The sequence below is a fragment of the Heteronotia binoei genome, chromosome 3 (genome assembly GCF_032191835.1).
Source record: "Heteronotia binoei isolate CCM8104 ecotype False Entrance Well chromosome 3, APGP_CSIRO_Hbin_v1, whole genome shotgun sequence".
Classification (NCBI taxonomy): Eukaryota; Metazoa; Chordata; class Lepidosauria; order Squamata; family Gekkonidae; genus Heteronotia; species Heteronotia binoei.
This window is the reverse complement of record NC_083225.1, coordinates 49984646-50006222: the sequence shown is the minus strand read 5'-3', so window position 1 is coordinate 50006222 and position 21577 is coordinate 49984646. Positions and strand designations below refer to the sequence as shown.

General features: G+C 39.3%; 1 protein-coding gene across 1 annotated transcript in view; it reads left to right on the top strand.

The window, feature by feature from the left end:
• The window catches only part of GCC2 (GRIP and coiled-coil domain containing 2), a 39683-nt gene extending 18695 nt beyond the window's left edge, over nucleotides 1–20988 (top strand). Inside the window, exons 9-23 of the mRNA XM_060233773.1 lie at nucleotides 315–413; nucleotides 1713–1832; nucleotides 2733–2897; nucleotides 2992–3096; nucleotides 3999–4161; nucleotides 5729–5829; nucleotides 5942–6019; nucleotides 8557–8694; nucleotides 9890–10005; nucleotides 11248–11424; nucleotides 11918–12135; nucleotides 12916–13110; nucleotides 14488–14627; nucleotides 17291–17492; nucleotides 18742–20988. Of these exons, the coding sequence (XP_060089756.1) occupies nucleotides 315–413; nucleotides 1713–1832; nucleotides 2733–2897; nucleotides 2992–3096; nucleotides 3999–4161; nucleotides 5729–5829; nucleotides 5942–6019; nucleotides 8557–8694; nucleotides 9890–10005; nucleotides 11248–11424; nucleotides 11918–12135; nucleotides 12916–13110; nucleotides 14488–14627; nucleotides 17291–17492; nucleotides 18742–18812 (2088 nt within the window). The 3' untranslated portion in view covers nucleotides 18813–20988. The remainder of the gene's footprint in view (nucleotides 1–314; nucleotides 414–1712; nucleotides 1833–2732; nucleotides 2898–2991; nucleotides 3097–3998; nucleotides 4162–5728; nucleotides 5830–5941; nucleotides 6020–8556; nucleotides 8695–9889; nucleotides 10006–11247; nucleotides 11425–11917; nucleotides 12136–12915; nucleotides 13111–14487; nucleotides 14628–17290; nucleotides 17493–18741) is intronic.
• The last annotated feature ends 589 nt before the right edge of the window (nucleotides 20989–21577 follow it).

The following is a 21577-nucleotide window of genomic DNA, read 5'->3' as shown; positions in this document are numbered from 1 at the left end:
CACAACAAAGCTGTCAAGAGTGCAACCTTTGTTATACAAGGCATTCTCTGCATTCAGGAATCAAGGCAATATAGACCATGACTACTTTTTGATTCTGGCATTTCCTTTTGTCTTAGCATTTCTCAGGGCCAGTGTATGATCCTTCTCTTTAGAAGGATCTAGCTATAGCTTGACTTGTAGTTTGCTAATTTCAATTCATGCCTTTACATGTCTTCATTTGAACCATGTCTGTATAAGTCCTCTGATCAGAATGAGATAGAAATGTACTTAATATGAATGTTGTAATTAACAGATATATCTGACTGTGCCCTTAGATGCAGTCACTTAGAGAAGAGCTGGAGCAGACACAGTCTGAGAGAGAACAGCTCTCTTCTTCGATGGGAGACATCATTCAGGGAGCAGAGGGCTATAAGGTAAAATGCAGGTGCTTTATCTTCACATATTATTTATGTGAAGGAAACACAGTGCAGTCTCTAAGGACACTTTCTTGGGAGTAAGTCCCATCAAATAGACCTGAGTAGGATTCTGGGTAGACCACTTTAGGATTGCTTCCTTAGTCAAAGCAAGGTTTGCACCAACTTTATATCTGTAAAAGGTGTTGTGGAATTATAAGTGAATGCGTTGTTTACAGCAGACTGCACTGTGGCAAAAAGCTGCCAGGTCTTTTTGTTGTTGGTGGTGGTGTGGATTTTCTTGCCCCAATTATGAAATAGATTGTTCCTCTCCTTAGCTCTTTCTTTCTTTCTTTCTTTCTTTCTTTCTTTCTTTCTTTCTTTCTTTCTTTCTTTCTTTCTTTTTCGTGGCAACTTCATGGGATTTTCAAGGCAAGCTACATTCAAAGGTGGTTTGCCATTCCCTGCCTCTACATAGTAACCTTTTTTCTCCATTTCCTTTGTTGCTTAAACATAACAAGCTGCATATGGAAAGGCAGAGTCAGCTTTGCCATTCTTTCCTAATGGCAGTGCTTTCATTTGGGTTAACTATCCAAATTTTGCATTTATGTTTTACACTTGCCTAATTTCAGAGAAGTCAGACTTTGCATTCTGTTGCGACTTTGCTGACATTTCTCATATGTATGCTACAAACTGCCTTCTTGTCAAATCATTCTTAAATCAGCACTGGTATATGTATAATGTAGATGCTCCCACAGTAAAACTGTCCTTTTGCTGTCATTTTAAAAAGTGGTATTTAATAAGCTTGATCCTGAACACACATCTGCTTGCCAGTGGTTTTGATGGTGAGAACTGAGAGTCCTTCATGGCAGGCTGCAGTACCCCATTGGCCTCCCTGTGCTGCTGTTCCCCCCCATGAACTTATTTAAATGAGCCACTAAACAGCTGTTTGTTGTACATGAGTCCACACTGAAATGTTCAGCAAACAATTGATTAGGTGTTCCAGCTGCTATGCCAGTATACATTAACAAACACATTTTGAACCATCCTTGCAGTGATATGACCACAAAGTTGCAGTTGGATATATCCATGTAGATCTCGCTAATGGCTTGCCGGTAACAAAAATTTCAGTGTAATTTCCAAATGAGAAAATAGTTTGTTCTCCCTTTCTCTCGTTCTCCCTCCCTCCCTCCCTTCTAGTGTACTTCTGGTTCTTATGATAAATAAAAAGAGATCTACATACTGATGCTTGCATGCTTAGCATATTAGTGGCTTCTGTTTGTTTAACAAAAGTTTTAAATCATTTGTATGTATTCCAAGAATCTCTTAATAGAGTTTGACAAGCAAGCAGAACAGCTGGATTTTGAAAAAGACCGAACTCGGAATTTGGAACGTCAGATAGAGGACTTTACAAGACAACTGGACGCATCAGCTCAGCAGGTACCACTTATATAGCTACACATGATACTTTAGCATCCTTCTGTCCTGAATCCCTCAATACGGAGTGACTGTTAACCCCTCTCTCCTTATATGTCAAAGTGCATTCTGTCCCTGATTATATCGAAGTTTATTTTATTTATTAGGGACAAATTTAACATGTTCTAATGGATTTGGATGAAAGGCTTTTTATTCCTTTTTTAAAGAAATAAGTTTATTAAGTGTCCATTATCCATCAGTTAATCAAAGTTTTTTTGCATATGTAAACAGAAGATTAATAATATTAATAGTGTTAAATATTAATAATATTTCAACGCAAATTAAAAACATTTCTTATGCCATTGTCCTGATTTAAATTGTTTTGATTAAGTCTGCTTTGCTTCAGAAATACATAACATTCTTTTGAGGCATCATGGTATAAATAAACATTTTTTGGCATTTTGTAGTCATTCTTGAATGTTTTTTCCAAGTATTGAGCTAGAAACAAGTTGATATTTTACCAAAAACTTTCTGGCCACTGCTGGCTTAGGTTCTAGCATTGCTGTCAAAGGGTCATTGCATATGAAACATGTTTCCTACAATGGTGCAACTTATATAGGAATATCCCTGTGAAGATCATGCCATTCTATACTGGTTGAGAACTTAATCATGGATTCCTTTTGAGTATACATCTGGGAAAGTAGAGATCTTTGCCTAGTGTTGTTGCACACAATAGGTGTGTTTGGATTTCTTTTCTTTTTTCTTTTTTTTAAATACCTATGTGTTCTGGGGTTCAGGGAGCAGCCTTTGTGGAATGTTCCAGAGGCTCAGAACACATTCTTTTCAAAGCCCAGAAGACATCATTTGCAAATGAGATCTTGACTTAATATTTCCTAACGTTCTTGTTGCTAATACCTCTTTTAGCAAGACCAGTGGCGCTCTACTAATACGGATCTCTTGGCTCGGATAGAGACTCTGCAGACCAACACCAAGCTGTTGGAAACCCAGCTGTTAGAAATGCAGAAAGCCAAAGCAAAAACAGACAAAGAACTTGAAGCTGAAAAACTTCTAAAAGAACAAAAAATAAAGGTCAGCCAGAGTCTTTCAGAAAAAAACAGACATGAACCCAAAATATCTGTCTGTCTGTCTCCTTCAATGAATAGTGTTTAAACTGTTTTTGCAGGAGCACAGCACCACTGCAAAAGAAGTTGAGGATCTGCAGGCCCAACTTCAGAAAGAAAGAAAGCATCTCCAAAAAGTCTTGGAAGAGCTGGAGATGGCAAAGAAGGTAGATTGTGATGCCTGGTAACCATCGGGGAGAGCGTCAGTACTCTGGGCAGGGTGATTTCATCGCCTTAACGTCAGAGGATGCACTCATGCTTTTCAGGACCAGAGGAACAAACAAACAAGAAAGCCCCCTTCCCAGAGTCAGTGATTATATCGCCATTCGTTGGTCACACCGAATTCAGGGGGAGCCATTGATAGATCAACTGGTTCTTGTCCACATAGCCCCACCCCTTTCTATATTATAGATTGTGTTTAGTATTTTATACAACAGAGGGAATTTTAAAACCGGCTGGAGGATGATAAAAAGAGAGATAGTGGATCAGGCTACACTATGTTTAAAGTTGCCCTCTTTCCAGTTTGTGTCAGATAGTAAGGAGGGGTAATGAAAGATGGATTCCCTTGGTGGACTAATCATTTTTCTCCACAACGTTCCTATTGACATTAACACAACTGCTTTTCGGTAACTGGCTTAAAGATTGCAGGCAAACATTGCCTAAAAAGTTGTATACTGTTTCTGGGAATAGAGCTGGCAATTTGTCTCAGAGCTACTTACAAATGAATAACTTGAATGTTCTTGGAAGCACTTGGGAATTATCTAGAATTTTTAAAAAATAATTGTTTATTTTGGGTTGGGGGGGCAGAGCTTCCAGTTTCTAACTTGTGAGTCACATGATGGCTGCATTTATTGGTGCACTGGATATAGAAACTTTAACTTGGATAACCCATGGTATGTTAAACTATAATTCAGTTGAGATAAAGGAGAGACCTTTGTCATGCGGTAACCAAACAGAATCATGGAAGGGACCATACAGGCCATCTGACCCAACCCCTGCTCAAAAAGATTTGACCAGTGGAGTTCTAAATTTTAATTTTGTGAATATCATCTGCTTAAATAACATACAGGATGCACAGAAGAGTACATTGATGGACATGGAAATAGCTGATTATGAGCGTTTGGTTAAAGAACTGAATCAAAAGCTGAGCGACAGAGGCAGCAGAATTGAGGATCTTGAGCAAGAGATTAAAATTCAGAAGCAAAAGCAAGAAACACTGCAAGATGAAATGAGTGAGCTTTACATTATCTCTGAATTCCTTTTGTCTAAAGAAGGTTCTGTGTATATTTTAATGTAGCAAGGGGATTTTGTGCATAGACCTGATATAAAGAAGTATCATGCAAACAAAGTTAATAGCACCAACTCGAGAGATGCAAATAATGTCCCAGAAATTGCTTTAAGTAGATGCTGAAACATTTTGTTAGAAAGATCAAGGGCATGCTATAGCACACAGGTGGCCAAACTGTGGCTCTTCCACACATATTATGTGGCTCTTGAAACCCCCATCACAACTGGCATCTCTCTCTTTAGATTACTTCATCAAGCCAAATCAGCTGGTGGCTTTGGTAATACATTTAAAATTGCTTTTCCCCCTCCACCTTTCCTCCCTCCTCCTTTCCCCCATTTATTTTTCTTCCTGCCTGCCTTCTCTTGTGGCTCTCGAACATCTGAGATCCATGTCTCATGGCTCTCAAACATCTGACGTTTATTCTATGGGGCTCTTACGTTAAGTGAGTTTGGCGACCGCTGCTATAGCATGTGCAAATTTGATAACCTGTTGGACAGGCACCGTTTCTTTTTTCCCCCCCACAAACAATTTTTATTTTCATGAGAACTTTTTTAAACCATAATACGAAGGAAACAACATTTACAAATCATTATAGTCTGAATACAAAACTAGTCTTGTGAAAGAATAACCAAAATATAAACAGTTTAATACCAACAAAAATAGAAGCTCCCTCATACATCAGGAAAAGAACACAGTGTGATAACACCAATTATTCACTACAGTCAAATAAATTATCCAGTAACAAGTAACAACAAATTTTATCTACCAAATAAGAGTTAAAGTAACAGGATTTGTTTGTAGGCGATGCAGTTACTAAGGACAGGCACCATTTCTCAGAGGTTTAGACAACAGTCTGTCAGCAGAACATACTGGCACTGGTATATGCAAGTCTTTGCTATGTTTCTCCCCCCTGACAGTCCCCTCGAATATCAGGAAAGTTTATTCCCAGGGTTACAGGACCCACATAGACTAGCCATGTAGGTCAGAAGCTGCACTGAAGAAAGGGCAAAATAGATCATCTTCTATCAGTTGGACCTGTGGTTGTTTGAAGAGGAGGAGGAGTGGTTTCATCTGCTTTTCCTTCCTCAGTGCATTGCTGTTATTCCACACATATCCTGTGACCTTGGGAATCAACGGTCCTGGTGTCAGAAGTGACTGCTTGAAAAGGGGAACATGGCAAAGACCTGTTGTCCTTGTGCTGATAGAGTGCTGGATGTAATCTAAAAAGTTCTCTTTTCACGGCTGTGGGTTATAATAAGCCTACTTTGTGTATTGTCAATTATGTTTAGGATACTTTTACCAGAAAAAGTGTTTAAATATATATATATATTTTTAAAAAAAAATCAAACTACTAATGTTTTTTGTATAGCTTTCACTTGAAATGAAGGTGCAAGAATGAGGCGTCATTAACACCCATCTTTCTGAAATTGTCAGAAAACATGAAACCAGAAGAAAGCTTTTATAAAATGTTCTGGAGTTTTGTAATTTATAATACCTGTTTAATTCATTAGAGTCATTTCAGGCTTCTGTACAGCAGTTTGAGGATAAGAACTCCAAGATCAAACAGCTGCTGGTGAAAACGAAAAAAGAGCTGGCTGACTTGAAACAAACAGTGAGTCCTTTTTTACTGTATGTTCAGCCTGTTCTTCTTGTAACAGAGTGATGCTGCCGCCTCTGTGTCTTGTCTTCTCTAGTGTCACCTTTACTATGCTTATGTTTTGTAGGAAAATGAACTTCTGAGAATTCAGGCATCTTTAAAAGGAGAGCTGGAAGCAAGTCAGCAGCAAGTGGAAGTTTACAAGGCAAGGAACATAAACATTTCCCCCCTAAGTAGTGGGAAAGGGTGATATTACCAGGGAGGGAGCCAATTTTTTTATTTTAAGCCATCTTCACAATCTGTGGCTTACACTTGATGCCATCTTCTCAGACCCTCTTTTGTAAACTGTTATTACTTATTCATAGCTTGTGTTGAAATCAGCTAAACCTTCAAGACAGTGCATCTTGGATCTGGGCATCCTTTTAAAGTTGTAAACCCAGCTCTTTTTCTGATGTGTTCAATAAATTCAGCTGTGAAAATAAACCCTTGCTTTTAATTCCCTTGGCAGGCAGGCAACATTGAATGGGCTAAAATATTTGTACTGCAACTTGCATCTTGGTATATGCTACTGGTGCTCTGATTAGGTATAATAAGGGCATACACAAGAAAGCAGAACACAACAGAAGTCATATGATCACTTCATAAATGAAGTATGTGATGATAATCCCACTTAATAAGCTAGTGATGATCCCACTTAATGGGCAAAATGAAAGTTTAAGCCTCTTTTCAGTCTGATTCCCCTGGAATACGATTTAAGCGTTTGCTTTTAGTTCCTATTAAAATAGGTTTGTATTTTGTTCTGTTTGTTTCATTTATGGCTTGCCCTTCTTGCTGAGATGAAAGGCAGATTACAAAATATAAAAATAATTCAGTCAGGTAGCATCAGATGTACAATAAGCATTGCAATAGGACTTTTGATTACAAATTAGAAAACAGGGCAAACGGAAAACTGCCAAAGGCATGACTTACCATAAACAATGCAGAAAGTGGATTAGAGAACAGTGCAGTAAAACACAATATACAATAAACATTGCAATAGACAACATTCCTTTGTTGTTGTTCAGTCGCACAGTTGAGTCCAACTCTTTGTGACCCCATGGACAAAGTCATGCCAGGCCCTCCTGTCTTCCACCATCCTCCGAAGTCTGCTCAAATTCGTGTTTGTTACATGAGTAACGCTGTCCAGCCGTCCCCTTCTTTTGCCTTCTGTCTTTCCCAGCCTCAGGATCTTCTCCAGTGAATGCTCTCTTCTCATTTGGTGGCCAAAGACAATATTCCTATTCCCTTGTAAAAGTCCCCTCCTGGACTGTTCCATTACATTGCAATTCTAATCCCCATAAAAATGTCCTCCTGAACATTTCTGCTTTACACATTCTCTGGAATGACAGAAGTGTGGGGACCCTTTCTGACCTCAGGCTTGACCATTCCACAAGGTGGGGGGCCACAACAGAGAATGCATGTAAATGGAGAATTGCCAATCTTACCCATTTACAGGTTGGCACATCAGAAGGCTTTGCTCAGATGAGTAAAGCTGTCTTAAGTGCGCTTAACACTGCTGAATCATTCCTTTGAATACAAAGGCAGCTCCCAAAACATATTGATTGGTATTGGATTTATATCCTGCCGTACACTCTGAATCTCAGAGTCTCAGAGCGGCTCACAATCTCCCTTCCCTTCCTCCCCCACAACAGACACCCTGTGAGGTGGGTGGGGTTGAGAGAGCTTTTACAGCAGCTGCCCTTTCAAGGACAACCTCTGCGAGAGAGCTATGACTGACCCAAGGCCTTTTCAGCCGGTGCAAGTGGAGGAGTGGGGAATCGAACCCGGTTCTCCCAGATAAGAGTCCACACACTTCACCATTACACCAAACTGACCACCAGGGCTAGATTTAAGGCCAACTATTGCCCTAAGCGCAGCCCTACAACGGTGCCTTAACTGACACTACATTAAGACTCAGAACGTGCTGAAGTTGAAATTTAGTCACTGTGCTAAATTTAGTCACCGTGCAGATTAAAATCGAATGTGGCAGATAAGGACAATTACAAAAAAATCTACTGAAGCTAGGTGTGGCAGCGAAAGAATTAAGGGCATGATAGCTAGGGGGGAAATGCTGTGATGTCTCACTTCCCTTGGTACCCTAAGCATGTGCTTATTTTGCTTAATGGTTAATCCAGGACTGATTGCCACAGAGAATATGTTCTTAGAGCTTTAGAGCTATGGATAAAGGGAGAAATTTACAATTAGGTATGACCATGTGATCTTGTCACATTCAAGTGTGGATGAAAAACTGACATGTTCCAAGTGGAACTGTGCACATACCTGCGGTACGTTTGTGGCATTCCTTTTTCTGTGCCTGGATATAGAAAACCAAGCATCTCAAGTAGCCTCTCATTAAATGTACTCACTTGAATTCAGCACATCAGACCAATTGCTCAGTTGGCTTTTGAGTTTTGATATATGTAAAATAATAAAAGTGTAATATGCCTGTTGTCACCACTTTTTAAAGGCCTGAGTTCCCAGGTCAATAAATAGAAGAGGATGGTAATAGATGTAAGAAAAAGTGGTATGCCTGAAACACCACTGTGATCACCGTGCAAAAAATTTGTTGGCCTCTTGAATCTAACCATCTTGCTATGTCTAGTTCATTCATGGAGACAAATTCTGGAGGAAAATTCTGTACTGAGCGGGAGGATGCTTGTCCAGGAAAGTCACCTTCTAACTGACATAAATCTCTTCCTCCAGATTCAGTTGGCTGATCTAACCTCAGAAAAACACAAACTTCAGGAGCAACTGCGGACTTCCGTAGAACACCACCAGCGGGTTTTGAGTACTTATCAGCAGAAACTTGCAACACTCCAAGAAGAGTGCAGTGCAGCAAAGGTATTTTGTGGGGGGGGGGGGGGGGGGCTTCAGTTTTTAGCTAATGGCTTCTTCCTGACCAGCTTACATTTGAGGAAAGACTGCCTGAAAGCAGTGTTTTTGAACCAAGGCTATTATTCAGGTGCAGGCAGTGCTGAAAGTAATAATACACCTCTCAAGTTAGCTTCTCCTTTATATAGAGAGGGACAGATTATGAGGATAAAGAATACTGCTATTCCAAAAGGCTGAATGCTGATCCATGTTGACCACTTTTAGGAGACTCGCTCAGTTCACTGTCCATGCCTCTGATGTCTGTTGTGCCAACTGGCACACGGCTTGCTTTTTGGTTTCCCTGTCTATAGTTATGTAGCACCTATAAGGAAAGAGAGGATTCTAGGTCTGTATTTTAAAAAGGAAGATCCAGCTGATGACATTATAAGGATGTTGCAGGAATAGGGGCTGAGCACAGCAGTGGCTAATGGTAAAATGAGCTTAAAAAAAAAAGTTAAGATTTTGGTGATGTACAGCTTTAATTCCTAGGACAGAGTGAAAGTTAAGCAGATTATAAACAGATCAAGTAAAATCATGGTCTCTTGCATGTATATTTTATCAGTTGTGGGCCCAGGAAAACAGAGTGAAATTTTCCAAAGTACTTAATAAGGACACATCTGTCTTTCCCATGATGATTAGGTATTTGCTGTGTAGTAAGGATTAAGTTGTGAGGAATTTTTGATTGTTTGGTGAGTACATTTGTATTGTGGAAATTTTTTAAGGTAGACTGTTTAAAGAGGAATCTGTATTATGCTTTGATGACAATGCACCATCTACGTGTGACCTTCAACAGATCCTCCAAATTGAATGTAGAAGTATTTGTCTTCTTGGCTTGAGTAGAACAGAATGACTCAGCATCCAGTTTAATTATAATTCAGCATCTGATTGATATGTTTGCAGGAGTGAATGGCTATGATGGCGGCATATGTCACAGCAGAATGACTGCTTGTGGTGATTCAGCCCCCAGCTTGTGGTGTTTGTAGTCACTGACTAAACTTTGATGGCAAAATAACATTGCATCTGTTGATACATTTTAAAAGGGTATCTGGAAGGCATGGATAATGCTGAACACTTTTTACTGCCATTCTCAAGAGAGTCTAGGCTTTCTTGATCATTTAATAACAGCTGCTTGTGAACTATGATCAACCCTCCCCTGTCATTGCAGGCAGAACACACTGCTGTGTCATCTGAATTTGAAAGCTACAAAGTCCGTGTTCATAATGTTTTAAGACAGAAGAATAAATCTTCTCAAGCTGAAACAGATGGTAGCAAACAGGAAAGGTAACTAGCTGGTTGACTTTGGGGTATCAGCTTTTAATGCCAGGGACATCAGTTCCTCCTGGGTTCAGAGTCCCCCTGATAGGTAGGTAGAGGATTCTTTCCTTGCAAAAGATATGGTTGCTTTTGCTATTCCTTACAATGACACTGTTTCCTGCAATCTCAGGGCATTCAGCATACTTTCTTCCTTGTTTCTGCCAATGAATTTTGCAAAAAGCTATTTGAGCCAAAATAACTAGTTAAAAAAAAAAAGCACTGCGATATTTGCCAAGTTAACATGTCTTGGTAAATCCACGCCCTCTAACTTTCTGCATGCTGCACAGGTGCTCTACTACTGAGCCCTGGTCCTAGCCCAAACAAGTACTGACATCTAGCCTTTCTCCAGTGAAACGGAAAGCTTTTTATGTAGTATCTTGCCCCACACCTTGCTGCTTGGAAGTGTCAGTGGTTTTACATACACTCCTTCCTGCCTGCCTCAAGGGCTAGGAATATCCCAGAATTCTCTTCCTCAGCCACTGTGGGCTCCTGTGTTGAACTGGAAAACTGGAGGTGATCCTGTTCCCAGTGTGCCTCAGTTTGGTGCTCCCTTACTCTTCCGTGTAGCCACAACAGCAATAAAAAGAGTCACATGCTTCTCCCAGCATTCCTCCTGTCATCCCAAATTCCATCTATATTTATTTATTTATAATTTAGATTTTTGGATTACCCAATCCCTGAGTACTCAGGGCTCTGAGTGACAAACAACAACAAAAATACATATAATAAAATTTGTTAAAAACAATTCTCAAATAGCGCTAAGACATCAGATTTCAGACTATGTCATCATGATGTGGGAGAGGTGGCAGGAAGCTGGGCGGGGAGTGCTGTCCTCAGCCAAAAGTCTGGCAGAACATCTCTGCCTTACAGGCCTTGTAGAACTCCATCAAGTACCACAAGGCACAGATATGATTTGGTAGAAAGTTCCACCAGGTGGGAGCCAGGGGCTGAGAAAGTCCTGGCTCTGGTCAAGGACAGCTGGATGTCTTTTGGGGCCAGGGATCACTGAAAATCAAGGCCATCCATCATTTCCTTTACTTTTTACAGCTCCCTTATGCATCTTACCATTGAAACTATTCAATGCCGAGACAAAGTCCTTTAACATACAGAACAAATTATTTTCATAGTCTGCTAATGATGCATATAAAAGTTCAAAAGTAGCATTAACGTTTGTAAGCAATTTGCTTTGTTTTGTTTTCTTTCCTTTAGAGAACACCTAGAAAATGTAATAGATCAATTAAAGATAAAATTGCAAGACACTCAACAAAACTTGCAAATCAACGTAGCTGAGCTTCAAGCACTGCAGTCAGAACATGACACGTTGCTGGAACGGCACAATAAAATTCTTCAGGAGACCGTAGCAAAGGAAGCAGAGCTCAGGGAAAAGTATGCATCGACTGTGTAAATTGTGGTGGTGTTCCTTCTTGTCACTAGCATTTAATATTTGAATCCACTGAGTGGATCCAACCCTTGCAAATTGATGGAAGAGATTTTTGCTACCTTCCTAGCACAGCCCTTTGCTTCTGAATGTTGAATTATCATTGGGAGCAGCATGGAATGCAGTGATGATAGGAGGTGCTGTAGCCCCTATTACTTTTTGTTCTCCCATCCTCAGGAGTGGCCTTTCAAGGGGAATGAGACTGTCCTTTCTGTGAACTAGGTTCCTGAAAGGCTTAGATCCAAATCAAAAAATAAATTTGGTCTTTGGAGGTAAAACCCCACAATTCTCTGGGTATTGCTGTTGGGTTTACTTGCAATTTTTAAGGTTCCTTCAAACTTGAAATGTAGTGATACCATATATTTCTGGCTCCAAGGACTATCTATTTATATTTAGAATCAACTCTTGGTTTCTAATACATGGACTTCTCTTTTCCTACAGGCTCTGTACAATACAGTCTGAAAACATGGTGATGAAGTCGGAGCATGCACAGACTACGAGTCAGCTGATAGCCCAGAATGAAGCTCTTCGGAACAGTTTCCGAGACCAAGTCAGACATCTTCAGGAAGAGCACAGGAAGACAGTGGAGACATTGCAGCAGCAGCTGTCCAAAGTAGAAGCTCAGCTCTTTCAACTCAAAAGTGAGCCAAGTTCAAAAAGTAAGCTTCTTTTGTTAACAATGGGCAGAAATAATGTTGAGCTAGAACCAGCTGGCAGATATTGCCAGCTCTTTCCCCTCAACAATCACACTCTTCTGAGACCTTGGCTTGTCTTAAAATGAATTGTCAGCTCCATCACTAAACCAGGGGATCTCTTCCTCCATTATGTGCTTGTTGGCAGAGCTTATTACATATGGAGGATGTGGCAGTTTTTATTTATTTATTTGATTTTATTTATATCCCACCCTCCCCGCCAAAGCAGGCTCTGAGCAGCTTACATATTCATAAAAGTTACATAAAAACCAGTAGTCATTGAATTCTGTAACATAACATATAAATACATTAATTAATATAAAACATAAAACTATAAAAACAATTTGAGGTGCTATATAAATCTTAAATAGTAGTGCATTTTATGATGGTGGATAGCTGCCCATTCTTTATCGGATATTGCTTTTCCGCTGTTCCTTCTAGATGTTCTATATAAAAACAGGTCTTAAGGTCATGTTTTGAATTGATCCAAATATTTCAGTCTGTTGCAAGCTTTGATCTTAATTAGTAAATGCCTGGCAGAAGAGCACCATCTTGCAGGCCCTATGGAACTATGAGATTGTTTGGTTTTAATACTATATGTTTACCACTGGAGGTGTGAGAGGACTGTAGTTAGTTTTCTGCCCGGTGTACTAAAGTGTTTTGAAGCATTCTTTCTGTCTGGCCAGCTTTTGTGTGATTGCATTCCAGTTTCAACCTTATATTTTAGTAGAATTCCTGGTTTTTCAGGTCCTACTCCTTCCAATATACCAACAAAGAACTTGCGAGAAAGAAGGAACACTGACCTTCCTCTTCTTGATGTGCACACTGTAGCTAGAGAGGAAGGAGAAGGAATGGAAACCACTGACACAGAGTCTGTATCTTCTGCCAGCACTTACGTACCGTCCTTGGAACAGCTCCTTAATACACCTGATGCAAAACTTGGTAAGGAACACTTCTTCAAAGGCCATGTGGTGGTGGTGGCAGTTTCCCTGTCTCCAGAACTAGTAATGCTTGGTAGTCTTTGGAGGTGTTGCCAGGGTGCCCGTCCTCCAGCCTGGAGGGTTATTTTTGTTGTCTTTTTTTGCTCTACTTCCTTAATTTGCTCCCTCAAAAAGCATTTATGATTGAAGCAGTCTCTTCCAGTGTTCCTGATAGCCACTCTCACAGTCCATTACCAGAACTCTGAGCTGCTGAGCTGAAAAGTTAGACTGGCTTAACATAATTGACATATCTTCTCTGCTGGAGTTGGAGCAAATATCCACTCAACTAATGATTAATTCTTTAAGCTTTATGCTCTGAGGGACTGGCTGATACTCTACAGAGTCATAGATTAGAGAGGATTAATTGTGGATGGGTTTTATTTTTGTTTTTTGTAATCCTGAGGTTAAATTGTTCTTCGCAAGCACCAGAGAATGAAAAGTATTAGCTTTAATATGGCAGTTTTAGCAGCAGTAAAGTTAATTTATGTATGTCAGATAACAGAAGCTGAAGATTTTATTCTTATCATTTTATAATACTGCTTTTTAAGTGGTAATTTGTAGATAAACCATCATTGAGTACCAAAGAGAGAGCTTTTATGTTGTTGTTTATGAAACACCATATGTGAGTGTGGCACTTACAAAAGACAAGTACTTGCCCTAAGAACTTTAAAGTCTAAAAAAATGGCAGCAGCGGGCTGGGAAGCACAGTTGAGATGGAAGAATATGGGATTATTAACTTAATTTTAGTTTCAGTAATGGGGGAAGTGGGAATGACAACTTTGAGACTGTTCTCTAAAACGAAATGCTATTCAGTGAACTGCTAAGAGTTATCAAATAATGGATGTGCACTGTCAAACATATTTGCTGTTTTGGTGAAAAACAAGGAAGACTCAACTTCTTTTAAGTAGACGGGAAATCGTATTCTGAAGGTTGCCTGTGAACTTTTTTAATGGAAAGAGTGTTATATTAGAGATCTAGTTCTGCAGAGTTGTTGGTAAGGGCTTCGGTTTTTTTACATGTGTATATTCAGTATTGCTCTTTTGGTTTATAGGCACAGGCCACCATCCAGAAAAACTCTGTATGTGTTTATATTCCTGAGTACAACTGGCATTTTATTTTTTTATGGTTGCAGTGAAGAGATTATGTTCAGTGTAAAAAGTAGCCTCCCTGTTCAGCCATTGCTGTTACTACATCAGAGCCAGGGAGCAAAGATCTAGATAGGAGTAGAGCTCTAGTCCATAACTGTCTGTATAACTCTGGATGGCAGCCATAAAGAATAGCGACTCCATAAAATAAAATCATGTGAGGCAAATTTCACATTACCTTTTCAATGCTGCAGAACCTCCACAGTGGCAAGCAGAGCTTACGAAAGAAGAGCTGGTCCAGAAGCTAAACACCACAACAAAGAGTGCCGATCACTTAAATGGATTACTTCGGGAATCAGAAGCAACCAATGTAATCCTAATGGAACAAATTAAGGTCAGTAGGCAGACCCTTAGCAAACTTCTAATTCATATGATTGTCAACAAATCCTTTTGTAATTGTCATGTGAATTTGTTATTCTTGTTATTGTGTATGTGTTTCCCCTCCCCACCAGCTTGCACAGATGCTGTTGTGTTCTGCATTTTCTAAGTTGTACAAAAGTTTAGCAGGACAAAGGTCTGTCTCACCAAGCACTCTGCCCTGCTTTGAGACCAAGCAAACCAAACAGGATGAACACAGTAAAGTTGGGAAACCCCTGTTCTACAAAAAAGTCAATTTCAGTGAAATTTACATGCTGTAATTGCTCAATACAGAGCATTTTTTCAAAGACTCATTATTAAAGGAATATCTCATACTATTTTATAACATATAATGTATATATCCAAAATTATAAATCAAAATTACAACAGCACATTTGCCAATTTTCAACATGAAAGAGTCCATGTAAAGACTCCAAAGAGTGCAAAGTCCTAGTAGGTGCTTGACCTCTCCTGATGAATGACGATGTCCAAAGCTACTTTGCAGTACATTGAAGACTCAACACATGAGGCAATGTCTTTATAATGAAGTGTAAATGATAACACGTTTAGTGTTTTGGTAGTAGACCTTCGTCTTGATCAATTCACTTCATATTATCTGGAACCAATGCTCACAACAATATGCACGCGACTAGTCAGTTTCTTTATTTGGCATTAGCAGTTCTCCTGCTTTGAGAAACAGGCAAAGGCATGTTGCATAAGTTGCTGTAAGTGAATAGAGTGCTTCAGGAGCAGAAGATGAGCTAAGAGCACAGACTTTAGAACTGGGAGTTGGATTAAAAAGCAGAGCTATCAATATTGCATCAGCAAGGCTTGTCATCAGATGAAGTCTTTTGTACAGCATGGAATGTGTAACCCTTTTGCCACCGCTGTTTCCAAGGACAAGATAAGTCATGCTTCAAAGAATCAGAAGGGCAATTTTGTGTAGGGGTTATAACTCTAGCAGACAAGGACAATCCAGGAGCATACCCCCTATAATGGAATAGGATTGTGGTATACAGTGATTATTTATTGTACAAAATTTATACCCCACCCTTCTCCCCTCTGAGAAAAATGCCAAACAAAACAAAAGTCTTCACCTGCTGGCACCTGCCCCCTGCTTTACCTAGCTGTAAGATGTGGTCCAGTAGAACCCCCAGACTACAGACCTGTTCCTTCAAGGAGAGTGCAACTAATCCACATTAAATCCCAGGTCATCCCTTCTGAACCTGCTTCAGTGGGGAGGGCAGGATATAAATAAAATAAAATTAAAATAAATAAATAAAAATACCAGTAGCTCTTCCATTTTGTCAGTGTTAACCTTCAGTTTATTGGCATGCATCTAAAGTTTTTTGGCATGCATCCATAATAAAGCTGCCTTTAGGCACTGGTGAGGGTTTCTGCAACCTCTCTGGGATCAGCTGGAAGTGTTAGATAAAACTGAGTGTCATTCACATATTGGTCACAACCCAGCCCCTATCTCTGGGTGACCTTGCCCTGCAGTTTCATGCAGATACTAAAGAACATAGGGAACAAGATAGAAACTTGTGGGACTCTCTAAAGGCCAAGGGGCAGAGCAATAGTGCCCTATCACCACTTTCTGAAACCTACCCTACAAGTAGGACCACTACAAAATACTGCCTCCCCATCCCAGCTTGGAAAAGTGATCCAGAAGGATGTCATAACTGATGGTATCAAAAACCACTGAGAGGTCAAGGAGAATCAACAGAGTCACGCTTCCTCTGTCCATCTCCCAGCGTGGATCATCTAGCAGGGTGACCAGGGAGAATTTGGTTTAAGTTGAAATAAACTTCATATGGTGAAGATGTAGGAAAAAAACCTAAGATTGATGGTTGCCCTGCAGTCCATAAAGTCTTAAAGCACATCACCACCACAGTTCTAGTGTCACTTGATTGAAGCAAGTACATGCTTGCTTAAACAAACTTGCAGATTTCCTAGGAAGAGAGGTTGTAATGTTGACTGTTGACATTCAGATGTGTGAATTGGTCACCAGTGATGATTTGGTGAGAGATTAGGACATGAGTAAGAACTCTTGAAGCCTTTGTTATGTCAATAAGCAGTTTACACTGCCCATTTCAGGATGCACAGCCTGGCAGAGGTAGGCCCTCAACATCTTAAAGGAAGGGTGATATATCCAACTCACAACTGATATATAGACCCTGCTAGCCCCTTTAAACTTCATTAAACTGCCTCTGGAGACTACTGAACAAAAATCCTGTAAGCATTTTCTGACTTTTGGTTGCCTGATGTTCTTGAAAGGGGCTCTGTGTACTTCATCTGTGAAGCAGAACTCCCCCAGCCTCCTCTTCCTTTCAGCCTGCCCATGGTTTCTGCATATGAGAACTAATTCATACTACTGGATATTTGCAGATGATATTGCAAGGTCATATAACCCAGAAGGCATCATAACAGAGTTGCCAGCTTCATTCCTCTATCCATTGACACCCAGCTTTGTTTCCACTTATGTGACTGGCAGAATTTAGCAGTGTGAGATCAAATTCTATTCAATTAGTGTATAATGCTGTGTTCAGTGTAACAGAAAACTTTCCCTTTGCTGCTCATTTTGACAGTGCTTTTCCCAGCCACTCATGGATTTTTTCAAAATCTCTTGTGTTTTTTCAGCTTCTTAAAAGTGAAATTAGGCGTTTAGAAAGGAACCAGGAGAGAGAGAAATCTGTATCTAATCTGGAATATTTGAAGAATGTTCTGCTCCAGTTTATATTTCTGAAGTCAGGTAGTGAAAGAGAGAGGCTTCTTCCCGTAATAGATACCATGTTACAGCTGAGTCCAGAAGAAAAAGGAAAGCTTGTTGCAATTGCTCAAGGTATGTGAAGCTATTTTGCTACTGGTGTGCTATCTGAGAAAGAAAAGGAAAGTGGAGAGGCTGCTGGTGGTGAAGACTATGCAGCAAAAGAGAGAGAGTGAAAAACTTGGTTTTCTTTTGACCTACAAGAGCCTCCGTACTGGTGCTGCAAACAAGACTAAATGTTTAGAATAAAATGTACTACTTTGGCGTTTTTACATTAATAACAGCAGCTCTGCATACTTACATAAAAATTAATCAAAACCTTTTTTAAAAGATGGTGTGAGCCACTCCGTTTTGCCCACTGTGGGAATTTTTATATTTTTAAATGTTTATTATTTATTTATGAAGTTTGTCTTGCCTTTCTGCCCCCACAAGGGCCACCAAGTCAGCTAACAAAATAAACCATATATATTAAATCACACTTAAAAACCATTTAAAGCCAAACTCCCCACAAAAAGCACATATCATTAAAACAATTACAAACAGATCTAAAATACATACAAAAACATTTTTAAAAATGAAGACGTTGGGTAGGAAGGCCCTCTCTTGGTTTGCTACCTGCCTAATCAAAGGAAAAATAATCAGAAGGTGGAGACATACAATGCAGGACCTCCAAGGATGACCGCCATAATGGTTGAGATGATTCATAAGGCTATAATAGGTGGTCCTTCAGTTATATCTACATTGAGCATGACTTTAGATCTGAAAAATCATTGTTCAAAATAACATGGCCTGAATAATTATAGATCATACAACAAAGTGTCTATAGCAAGCAAAAGTTAACTGATTTGTTTCTAACCATGGGGCTGGAATCCAGTGATGTATAAATATACTTAACATAGTTCCACTGGTACAAGCAGTAGCACAGAACTACAGAAACACGTAGCACTTCAACATAATTTGTAACAGATCAACCAATGGAATGTATAACTGATGATTTGCATGATTTCATTTAATTTGGTTTTTAAACTGTATCAGAAGAAATACTCTGCACTATGTCTAGAGGGGATACAACAACTTTCTCTTAATTGAAACAGACAGAGCTAGTAGTAATTTTAGCATTTCTCCTTATGCCAGGACTGCTGCAGAAATATTCTGTGAGCTCCTACACATGACTTGTGTAGGGGATAGCTCTGTTTTATAATAGAATCGGGCATTCACATTTAAGGGGCAATGTTATATGGGTCAGTGAAAGCACGCTTCTGATCTCAGGGTTAACAGTTCTTCCTTGATTTACTAAGGATGTATGCTTTTGTCTTTTCATAAGGTGAGGAGGAGAGCACGTCACAACCATCTGGGTGGGCTTCATACCTGCACAGCTGGTCAGGACTCCGCTAAGACTATGGGAACGCTCCGTTTTCAGATATTCCTATTTCATAGATTGCACTGAGAGGAATCTCAGCACTGAAGAATGTGCGATATACTCATGTATCAAGGGTAATTTTTGTGTTTTGTGTTGATCATTTTAAGTAACCATTTGTTTTTTTTTATTAAGCCTTGTGAATGGTGCGTTCTGGCTTCAACTTCCAGTCTTTATTTGGTGACTCATTACAAGAGCAGGCATTTTAATGCTTGCATGGAGCAACAGTTGTCTTATTCCTTGGTTGGGCAAGTTCTGTCCACACGTCCCTTTGTGTGTTAGGAGCTTCCCCCACTATTGAACCCTTCAGTTGGGATTTCTAACTGCAGCAAGCATCTTCATTTGTATTTATCCTGCGTAAGATAATTATCAACAGCAAGGCCAAAATAGAACTGGCAACTCTGACCACACACGTTCATGTTCTTCGGTTCAGACCATCGCCTGTTTCGTGCTTAGGGATGCTGGATATATGACTTAGTAAAACACTTCAGAGCTTACCTTTCAAATTGCTTATTCTTCTGAAAAAGAGGAAGAGAGTAAAAAAAAATTGGCAGCATTCTGCTACTTGAATAAATTGAATGTATGGCCTAAGTCCAAACTTAATTTAGAGAGTCCTTAAGCTAATAGGGCACTATCTAGTGTTTAGGACATTGCTGTCAGATCCTTTTGCCTGAGCATTACAGCATTAGTTAATGACTGCTGAGAACAAGCTTTCCTAAAGTATTCCTTTGACATTTTTTTAAAAAAAAACACATTAAAATAAGAATTAGAAAAGATATTTGACTCTAAGCACAGGTCAGCGTTGCCAATGCAGCATGTCATAATGCTTCCGGATAAGAGTGGAGGATATTCCAAAACTTGGTTCAGGTTTTGCTACAGGTTATGAATCCTAAATATAATTGGCAGAGATCATTGCTAAGATTGAGTGTTTCTGGAAAAAAATATATTCCTTTTTTGCAAATGGATGCCTTTTCTCCGCCACCATTCTCAAGGTGTTCCCACTTAACATGCATGTGTTAAGATTTGTGTAATGTTTCTGTAGAAACAAATAGTTCTCTTTTCAAACATTTGCTCTTCGTTGCAACTTTTTTGCCTCTCTAGAAGGGATACTCTCAAGAACACCCCAAAAAGTTTCATTTTATATCACATACACTTCAGTCTTGGTGATCCATATTCTCTTAGCATATGTGTTCCGCTTCCCTGCTGAATCTCTATGATACCCAAAGGAGACAAGACAGTATACACAGTTCATAGTACCACTTCCTCTGCCTCAGTGCTTTTAAGTTTGATTCCTGACTGCCACACTATTAACACACCAATAGGTGAGACTGGGTTGGAAGATGGTCCAAATGATATAATAGAACTCTGGATAAAGTTGATGTTCTCAGTGAACTTTGAAAAGAGTTTATGAGATACAAGCTGCTTTATGGGGATGTCTTCTGATCTGGGGTAGCCAGGACAGTTCCAGTGAGGCTTACTGACTTGTGAGGTGTGTGACATGAGAGACAGCCTTGAGCAACAGTGTTTGATTTTAGAGTATTTATGGTGGCTATTCCTTGCGAGGACTGGCATCTTGAATTCCTAAAGCAATTGGAGAGCGAGGTTAATTGCAGCATATATTAAAAAAAAATCTCAATGATAGCCATCAGATGCATAAGTTTAATTAGTCATATCAGATTAGAAGCATTGACAGCACTGGCAGCTGAGGGGGGAAATACATCATTTGCTTGAACATCTTTGATGCTGCTGCTGTTCAGATTCCCACCATGACATTCATATCTGCAGTCTCTTCAGATGACAGATATGCCTTAAATCTTGAGTTTTGCTTCAGCATTTGTTAATTTATCTCACTTCAGTGTTATGTCTTGTTTGTTGCTGTTTTCTACCACAGGGGAGTCAAAGATCTTGACTGACTCATCCTTCTGTACTTTGACATGTTGAAACTGACCAGGAAAATGTCTTTGCACTTCCGTACTTTTGTTGTTTTCAGAATTGGTTTCACTGAATTATTGCAATTAATTGAACAGCTTCCTATTTGCACAATGTTAACAACTGTGACAAAATGAACCTTTTATGTCTTTTTAAGTGTTGTACTTCAAATCCTGTTTTTATTTTTTCAAGCTGTGAATAAATTATGCATATAGTTTACTTTTATTACTTTTCCAATTTTGATTATATCAGTTCATTCACTGCATAAATTCAAATATTGCCATTGTAACATTCTGTATGCATGTTCTTAACTATTCCTTTTGCTAAAGTCATGGGAGAGAAATTCAGATTAAAACCACAGTTGTAAAACATGTTTTTTTGTAAATGTGATATATTTATACAACTGTATTACATCGTATTTAAAGGTACTTTAAACAAGGGAGACATAAGATAGAACAAAATAAAATGCATTTCCTCCTTAATATAAATGTAACCTTTTCTTAAGTCCCATTTGCATTTCCTGTAAATTTTTAGGGCTTTATCTCAGATATAGGAAAAGATGAAAATTGTTCGTTTTGGTGAAGTTACTTATAGGGTCTGGCAATTTTTACATCTTTTCTGAAGGATTAAAATGAACGTTTCATAACCAATATATGAAATCTCTATGAAGCACTCCTTGATTTTTAATTGGAGGGAGCAGCAGTGACTTCTGCTTGTCCCCATAAAACTTAGCTGATTCTTCTTTAGAGGAGATAAAGGGAAGTACTTCTTCATCCAAAGAGTAATTAACATGCGAAATTCACTGCCACAGGAA